Source organism: Nicotiana attenuata, unplaced genomic scaffold (assembly GCF_001879085.1).
Source record: "Nicotiana attenuata strain UT unplaced genomic scaffold, NIATTr2, whole genome shotgun sequence".
Lineage (NCBI taxonomy): Eukaryota > Viridiplantae > Streptophyta > Magnoliopsida > Solanales > Solanaceae > Nicotiana > Nicotiana attenuata.
The window spans coordinates 120,624-130,221 of NW_017672329.1; the positions used below are offsets into that span (position 1 = coordinate 120,624).

General features: G+C 39.3%; 1 protein-coding gene across 1 annotated transcript; it reads left to right on the top strand.

Annotated features, from left to right (window-relative positions):
- Window positions 1–569: 569 nt before the first annotated feature.
- On the top strand, window positions 570–1,195 carry LOC109212769 (expansin-B4-like). Its single transcript, XM_019376447.1, has 2 exons — window positions 570–721; window positions 877–1,195. The coding sequence occupies exons 1-2, from the start codon at window positions 570–572 to the stop codon at window positions 1,193–1,195; spliced, it is 471 nt and encodes a 156-aa protein (XP_019231992.1).
- The last annotated feature ends 8,403 nt before the right edge of the window (window positions 1,196–9,598 follow it).

Genomic DNA, 9,598 nt, shown 5'->3' on the forward strand with positions numbered 1-9,598 from the left:
CTTGATCAATATAGTCTTGATTTTTACATACTTTATTAATGATTCTAGGCCTAATGATAAAAATCATATATTGTTCTTACTTTTCTGTTGTAGTGGAGCATGTGGGCTCGAAAATGACGTAGCAAGCGCTACCTATAATGCAATGATCACGGCGGGAAATCAAGCTTTTTTTAAGCAAAGCTCTGGATGTGGAGCATGTTACCAGGTGTGTGTGTGTGTGTGTGTGTATAACGTAAATTGAATAAAAATACATTTGAAATATACAAATTTTTAAATCTCCTTATTAGAGAAAATATAGATACAAATTCCAAATGTAACATTTTTAGATCTTTTTGAATTTTTTTGACAGAATTTCTGATTTCGCTATTGATCTTATGAATCTATAATTTGTAGAATAAAGGTATCTTATTTTGCATGAGATGACAGGGAAATTAAACTCTAAGACAAAAGAGAGAATGTGCAAGAATATTTTAGTTTTACGCACAAATGCATGGCATATCTATATTGTCGGTATTGTTTTTCACGTGTTGTGCACCCAAGATCAAAATCCGCATTGTTCAGGCAATCCAATGACAGTAACCCTTACAAATGAGTGCCCTAGAGCATGCAATAATGATCCAGTTCACTTCGATATAAGTGGAATTGCCTTTAGAAAATTGGCAAAGTTTGGTGAAGCTTCACAAATATATAATGCAGGAAGAATTTTGATTTTTCACCAAAGGTGAGTTGTTCTACAAAAACTAAAATTTACTTCCTTTGTTCCATCTTATACGAAGATTTTATATAGGATGCAATAAATTAATTTTTTCTTCTTATTTTCCTTCCGAAGAACACCGATAATGCATTAATTTCTTTTGTTTTTACTGAACCTTACAGGGTAGCATGTAACTACAACACAAATATCTTATTTAAGGTGGACAAAGGCTTCAATCCTAATTTCTACGCAGATACATCTGAAGTTGTAGATGGAGATGGTGACCTTTCATTAGTTAAAATCCAAACAAGCAATTTGAGTTGGGTACTAATGCAGCGAATGACTGGGGCAACTTGGAATGTTGGAACACAACCAGATACACAGAAACCTCCCTTTACTTCAGAAACAAAGCAGAGTGTCACCGCTCTGAATGTCATTCCAGACGGTTGGCAACCAAGATCAATTTACAAATCAAATGTCAACTTTCCCAATAACCTGTAGGGTGAAAGTAATTAAGAAGGGAACAATATGAGGGTATGATGTAGATTGTCGAATATCATTTATTTTACCTGCCCTATAAAGTATGATTAATAAAGGAAAAATACCTTATTTAATTTATTTTGAATATGCGACTAATTCTATTTCATGCCTTTTCTTTAATTTATTTTAAACTGGTGAATTTGTCCGCGCTTGCGTGATTTGAAGGACCTCATCAAATTTATAAACTAATCTTTTTTTAATATTAATATGTTGAAGATATGTTAAAGATTTTTGTATCGAAATCTAAAAAGATTAGATTTTCAAATTTAAATTCATCTAACTACTCACCTAAGTTTTATATTTTAGCTATGACTATGGAGATTGTTAGTAAAAAGTTTGAACCTAATCACACGAGAATATTCAAGGGGCATAAGTTCATTTGATAATCATATGCAAAAGCAATGGCATTATATCGATAAATATGTCGAAATCGCAAAATGTACAAATGATATTTTCTTTTGGTGAGAAAGATAATATTGCATTAAACATAACTAAAATTACTACAGAGAGGGTGATGCCTGTGCATCGCCATTATAGTTGTTTGATAGTTGTCTATTACAAGGATCAGTACTAGTTATCCTAATGGTGTTTTCTACCACACTGACTCCATTGGAGGTTGTGGTTTCTTGATCAACCTCAAATGTCCAAAAAGTGTTTTGATCCATGTCCACAGCTTGGTCCGTTGGTCTGCATGTCGTCTTCCTTTAACGAAACGCTCTTGCCTGATCCATTTGCAAAAAGGTGTTGACAAAATTCGGTGGCTCCTCAAAAACAATAGGTTTTGCAGCAGCTTCCATGGTGTATCCCGTCTTAGCCAAACCATCGGCCACCTCATTCCCCTCTCTGTAAGTATGTGCAATGGTAACACTATGCAGTTGGCCTAAGGGGTACTTGCAGTCAGCTAGTATATTAGCATGAACTATGTTGTCATTTTTCAACAGGGTAAGTACCTCTGATGCACCGACGTTTATTTCTAGCGGAACCAAATTGTGCGTATTGCCAATTCCAGACCATGAAATAGGGCCTTTAGTTCTGCATGGATGGTGGTGGCAGTGTCAAAATTTCCTGCAAAACCTATAATATTGTATAGCTAGAAAATGTTTTCAATTCTAAAATATCGATAAATATGTCGAAATCAAAATCCGCAAAAAAAAAAAAAAAAAATGACAAAGAAAAAGGAGACAAGTCGGTACCAAGGAGTTACTATTTATCACTACATAAATGCACCGTATTATCATATTCAACTCTTATCAAATAGAGAAATCATAAAGTAAAATAAAAATACTTCACCTTTCAATTCTATTTTTATATTTTGGATTGTTCAAAAATATATGGTCATCTTCCCTCAACTCTCTAGATATTTATTTAAAAGGTCCACCTGCTTGATGCAGTTTCAAAAGTAAATTAATTATCCTTGTAAAAAATTAAATAAAATATGTTCATTTTTGAGAAATAAAATTTGTTTTTCCACATAATTCAAATTATTTACAAATATTTGATTATTTACCTAACCTACATTTCATGGAAGAAAGACCTATGATTTTCAAAGCGTTACTTTTTCTTTCACTTTTATTCAACCAGGTGCAATAAAATTTCAGCTTTTACCTTTACATTATTCCCGAAATAAAATGAGAAGGCTGAATTGCGACAGAGTAGTTGTAACGACCCGACCGGTTGTTTTGAACTTTAGCGCGTTCTTCGGCTGTTTGAGGCCATGAGCGGCTTCACTTCAGGTATTATGACTTGTACGCGTGGTCGAAATTGAATTTCGGGAAGTTCGGAGTTGATTTGGAAAGAAAATTCTCATTTCGAAAGCGTTAAGTTGGCAGAATTGACTAAGATTGGATTTTTGAGTAAACGGCCTCGGAATCAGGATTTGAAGGTTCCAGAAGGTTCGTATGATGATTTTAGACTTGGACGTATATCCGGATCGAGTTTTGGATGATCCGAGAGCGTTTCAGCGCCTATTGTGTAAGTTAGTATATTTGGAAAAACTTCATAAGTTTGGGTTGAAGTGCATTTCAGTGTTATCGATATCCGTTTGGGATTCCGAGTCTGGGAATAGCTCTGTATGGTGATTCTGGTATTAGGAGCACGATCGGAAGTCGATTTGGAGGTCTGTATGTCATTTTGGAGTCATTTGGCGAAAGTCAGAAATTGAAGGTTTTTGAGAAGTTTGACCGGAAGGGAACTTTTTGATATCGGGGTCGGATTCCGATTCCGAAAGTTGGAGTATGTCTGTAATATCGAATATGACTTGAGTGCAAAATTTGAGGTCAATCGGACGTGATTTGTTAGGTTTGGGCATCGATGAAGAAGTTTGAATTCTAAAGTTCATTAAGCTCGAATTGAAGAGCGATTCATAGTTTTAGCGTTGTTTGATGTGATTTGAGGCGTCGAGCAGGTCCGCATTATGTTGTGGGACTGGTTGGTGTGATTGGACGGGATCCCGGGAGCCTCAGACAGATTTTCGGTGGTTAACGGATCAAATTGGAGTTGGGAGGAAGAGCTGAAGCCTGTTGTCATCTGGTGTAACCGCACCTGCGAGGTCTTGGCCGCAGGTGCGGAGCCGCAGAAGCAGCCAAAGGAGCGCAGATGCGGTTGAGAAGGGAGAAGGTTGGGACCGTAGATGCGGTCATCTTGCCGCAGAAGCGGGACCGCACCTACGGAAGGAGAAGCGCAGAAGCGGAGTGAGGGCCTGGTGAAGGACCGCAGATGCGGTAGTGGGGCCGCACCTGCGGAACCGCAGAAGCGGTCAAGTGACCGCAGTGCAGAAAGGCTGGAGGCAGTGTGTTCTTTTAAAAATGGGATTTGGCCCATTTTCCTTCATCTTTCTCTTGGTTTGGGCGATTCTTGGAGGGTTTCAAGATGGGGTTCTCATCATTAATGGAAAGGTAAGTCATCCCCACCTATTGTGAGTTAAATACAATGATTATGTATATATTTTAACATAGAAATTGGTAGAAATTTGGGATTTTGAAGAAAAATTTAGAAATTGGTATTCTTGGATTTTGACCACGATTTTGGGTATGGAATTGAGAATAAATTATATATTTGAGTCCGTGAGCGTATGGGTAAAGTTTATCTTCAAAAAAATTTGGAATCGGGGCATGTAGGCCCGAGGGTGATTTTTACCGACTTTTCGATCGGGGTTAGAAATTATTATAAATTGGATTATAATGAGTATTCGAGCGTATATTAATGGATTTTCATGATTATTGGTTAGTTTCGGAGTGTTGCGCATCACTTTGAGTCGTCGGAAGAGCTTGGGAGCTGGTTATGGAGCTTCGGAGCGAGGTGAGTCTCCTTTCTAACCTTGTAAGAGGGAATTAACCCCATAGGTGAAATAATTATATGTGCTTCTATTTGAGGATGCTACGTACGCACGAGGTGACGAGAGTCTGTACGTAGCTACTAACTATGGCTACGTCCGGGTAGTTTGAGGCTTACATTATGCCTTGATTGATATTGTTGTTAATTTATGTTTATTGTTTGTTGAGAAGAAACAAGATTAATGTTGCGTAATAATTGGGTTGAAAGAAAATTGAATTGAGGAATTTGAGATATTAAGAGTTTCCATGAAGTTCGTATTTTCGAAAAGAAATGATAAATATCATAATAACTTAAGAAATCTATAATTGACCCCGTCGCATGTATGATTTGCGAGCGGGGAAGTCCCTTAAATTATATTTGACCGCGTCGCACGTATGATTCGCGAGCGGGGTATTACTTTTTACTACTCTCATGGGAGCGGGCCGATCGCCTCGGCAGGTTAATAGATGCAACTATGGTTCCCGTCATTCGGCCCTCTGGCAGTGCACAATTTACTTTTATGTTGGATCGGACCGTACGCCTCGAAATTTTCTCTATATATATATATATACACTATCCTCATTGAATCGTGCGTGATATTTGGCTAGAAGCCAGTGAAATCTGAGGGATTTTTTCCTGATTTGAATTATGACTACTTCCTTAATGAAATCCACTATATCTATATATATGCTCCGGTTACGGAGGAAACTTGCTAGTTGAGAGCTTGAGTTAAATTATAAAAAGGGGAATTGTATCACGTATTTTATACTTGTTTATTTCACATATTTACTCTGTTTCATGTTTATTCCCCCTTTACCGTATCCATATTATTGGACCACTAGTAAGTGTCGGAGTCGACCTCTCGTCACTACTTCATCGAGGTTAGACGGGATACTTACTGGGTATACGTTGTTTTTGTACTCATACTACACTTGCTGTGCATTTTTGTGCACAGGCACATGTATGACTAGTGGCCTAGCCAGGCGCAACGGCATGATCGATACGGAGACTTAGGTGAGCTGCACCTCTCAAGACGACCCGCAGCAGGTAGAGTTTCCTTCAGAGTATTGTATTGTATTTTCCCTTCTGTCCACTTGTATTCCGGATAATTATTGTATAACATCTTGTTTTTCCCAGAAATCGCTCATGCACTTGTGACACCGGATTCTGGGGATAATTATGGGATTATTCAGCAGTTAAATTTCGTAAAACATCGTTATTTATTCAGTGAAGTTTAGTATTTATTGTTTAAATGTGTAAAGGAGACGATTTCAAAAATATTAAAACGAGAAATTACTAGTTATTTGGTGTTGGCTTGCCTGACAGTGGTGTCCGGCGCCATCACGATCCTTAACGGATTTTGGATCGTGACAATAGTAAACCACATTGTTCAGTAATTTTATCATAAGGTATAACTACTTTATCACAACAATATTAAACGTAGCTCGAAGTACAATAGCAAGAACAACATGACATCCATATATTAGAATCATCAAAATCATAGCATAAACATTCAAAGTTCAATTGATTGAGAAAGTAATAAGACTTCTCATTTTTCTTGCTGTACATCATTTTGTAACGATTCAAGTACTACTATTAAAATAAAGAAAAGCGATAAAATAGTCTAACAAAAGCTTCTCCTAACGTACATATTTACAATGAAAAAAAGCAATTTGTGTTACTTACAAAATTAAAAAGCAATTCTGAAGATAAACAGATGACAATTACGCCATACTTAAGAGGATGTGCAATACAATTCAATTTCAAGAACAATTCATCTTGTTGATTCAACCGTTTGAGAAAATCATACCCCCAGAGCCTGCGACAGAACTCAAACAAATTTAAGAAAATTTATTAGAAAACTTTACAGTTGGCACCAATAGAATTCAACAAAAAAAAATCAAATAAAACTTCGGTCAAAATCATATGCCCCGATTTTGTAGGCTCCAGAGGTTGCATCGAGAACAAGTTCAATATAGACCGAGCTCGAGCTCAAAGGCAGAATACGAGGCTCGAAGATCTAAGTGCTCGAGGAACATCGGAGCCAAGTATGACCAATCCCGAGAAAATGTCGTTATGGGTTTGTAACAGAAAGAGCAAGATTCTCACCACGTCCCCAAGATCATGGCGGAAATTCCGGAATAGATTCGTACGAGTTAGTACGAGTCCGTACTAAGCGGTTATACAACTGTCCCAATAAGATACTTTACTGTAAATAGAAAGTACCTTATTTAGGGTTCCCCTATTATATAAAGGGGACCCCAATCATTTGTAACGAAGATCAATCATTGGAAAAAGAATATACTCTCTCTTACTCTTGCTCATTACTCATCAGAATTCTCTCTTAAGTTTATTGTCTTTATTTTACTGTTCTTGTTGACCAACCTCGAGGCCCTCACAGCTCGAGGTCGAGACTTGCTTAAACACTGGTTTGATTCAATTTACTTCTTTCATTTATACTTCAGATCTCTTGGTTATTAATTAGTATTGAACTAAATCACGTATATTTAATACCCTAAACAAGTTTAATTGTTGCTCGTATTTTTTAGGTAAACAGTTTGGCGCCCACCGTGGGGCTAAAGATAATAGTGATTATTTCAGTATTGTTTCTGATAACACACGTTATTTTCACACTTGTTCTTGTCAAGAAATTTTGTTCTCGGGTTAAAACATGTCAAACTCACAAAATGCACCCGTACACGGCGATGAAGCTCTTGGATTTCACGGGAAAACAACAATGTAATCGCTCCGGGAGCCGGTGTACCACCAATTAACCCTAAAGATGTGCCAAATATGGAAACAGTTGATGTTAGCTCTCACATTGCTCTGAATGCGAATTTAGGCGCAGACCCCGAAGGAAGTGTACGCAGGGAAGTTCAAGCTGGTGGCCAAGGAACAACGGGTATAGGAGATGGAGGAGTTAGCCTTCAAGTAATATTCGAGATGCTACAAGCTCAACAGGTTGCTATCGCTCTGCTTCAAAGTCAGCATAAAACTCCAAGTGTGGTCGAGCCGGAAATCACTCGACGTACTGAGCCGGTGCCTGAAAGACCGAACGGTAATGGCTCGGGGACTAAACCCATGATTATGAGGATGCTCGAAGAGCTTACCAAAAGAATCGAGTCGGGGGAGAAAAAGATTGAGGATAATGACAAACAGGTGGAGACGTATAACTCCCATGTCGATCAAATACCGGGAGCACCCCCGGTCTTGAAAGGTTTGGATGCAAAGAAATTCGTACGAAAGCCATTCCCTCCGAGTGTGGCTCTGAAGCCTATTCCTAAAATGTTCTGTATGCCCGATATACCTAAGTACAACGGGACGAGTGACGCTAATGAACACATTACCTCGTACTCTTGCGAGATAAAAGGAAATGACCTAAATGATGATGAGATCGAGTCAGTTTTGTTGAAAAAATTTGGGGAGACTTTGTCAAAAGGAGCAATGATTTGGTATCACAACTTACCACCGAATTTTATTGATTCGTTTGCTATGTTAGCAGGCGCCTTCGTAAAGGCACACGCCGAGGCCATAAAGGTTGCGATGAGGAAATTAGATGTTTTCAAGATAAGACAAATGAATGATGAGATGTTAAGGGAGTTCGTATCCCGGTTTCAAATGGAACGAATGGAATCACCACCAGTCTCGGATGATTGGGCCGTGCAAGCTTTTACACAGGGTTTGAACGAACGGAGTTCGATCGCGTCACGACAGCTGAAGCAACATCTGATTGAGTATCCAGCTGTGACTTGGTTAGATGTACATAATCATTACCAATCAAAGATCAGGGTCGAGGACGACCAACTGGGAGCCCCCTCGGGCTCAGTTCACTCAAATAGATTGGCGGTTAAGGCCTCGAGGGATACAGACAGGGAACCAAGATCAAATAGGGAACGGTATCAGCCATATGTCTCAGATAGAAGAAACAACGGTTCAGGGCGCAATCCCCCTCGGAATGATCGGAGAAACGATCGAGGACAGAATTCTCGGGGACTTATGAGTAAGCATGGTTTTGATATACATACTGATCCCACAGAAGCACCTCGATTGTCGGAGTATAATATCAGTGTAGATGCATCGAGGATCGTATAAGCTATTGGAAGGATCAAACGCACTAGGTGGCCCAGGCCTATAGAAACCGATCCTTCTCAAAGGAATCCAAACTTGATGTGTAAATATCATGGCACACATGGCCATAAGACTGAAGACTACAGGCAGCTGAGGGAGGAGGTAGCTCAATTGTTCAACGAAGGTCATCTTCGAGAGTTTCTCAGTGATCGAGCTAAGAACCACCTCAGGTAAAGAGATGCAAACAGAAAAAATAAGCAGGAAGAACCGCAACATGTAATTCATATGATCGTTGGCGGTGTCAATGTTCCACAAGGGCTTATGTTCAAATGCACCAAGGTGTCGATCACCAGAGAAAAATGGACTCGGAGCTATGTGCCCGAAGGCATCCTATCATTTGATGACGAGGAAGCGGAAGGCATATCCCAGCCGCACAATGACGCCCTGGTAATTTCTATTTTGTTACGTAAAATTCTAGTTAAACGTGTTCTAGTGGATCCAGGTAGCTCGGCCACATAATCAGGTCGAGGGTCGTAGAGCAGCTCTGCCTACAGGACCAAATTGTACCTGCATTTCGAGTCCTAAATGGTTTCAACATGACTTGTGAAACAACGAAGGGAAAGATAATCCTACCAGTGAACGTGCCCGGATCGTCCAAGATACAAAATTCCATGTCATCGAAGGCGACATGAGATATAATGCGCTACTGGGAGGCCATGGATCCACTACATGAGGGCAGTACCTTCAATCCTTCATCAGATGATGAAATTCCCAACAATGGATGGTGTGAAAATAGTTTACGGGGAACAACACGTTTCAAAGAAAATGTTTGCAGTTGATGAGGTGATACTTGTACAAGCGCCTTTGACCTCAGAAAAGTCGAGCACCAATGATAAGCAGACGGCCAAATAGCAATCACCATCCCCAGCCTCGACCGATTCGGAGAAGCAGGTGATCGAAGAAGAAGAAGAGGATCTCCTTACT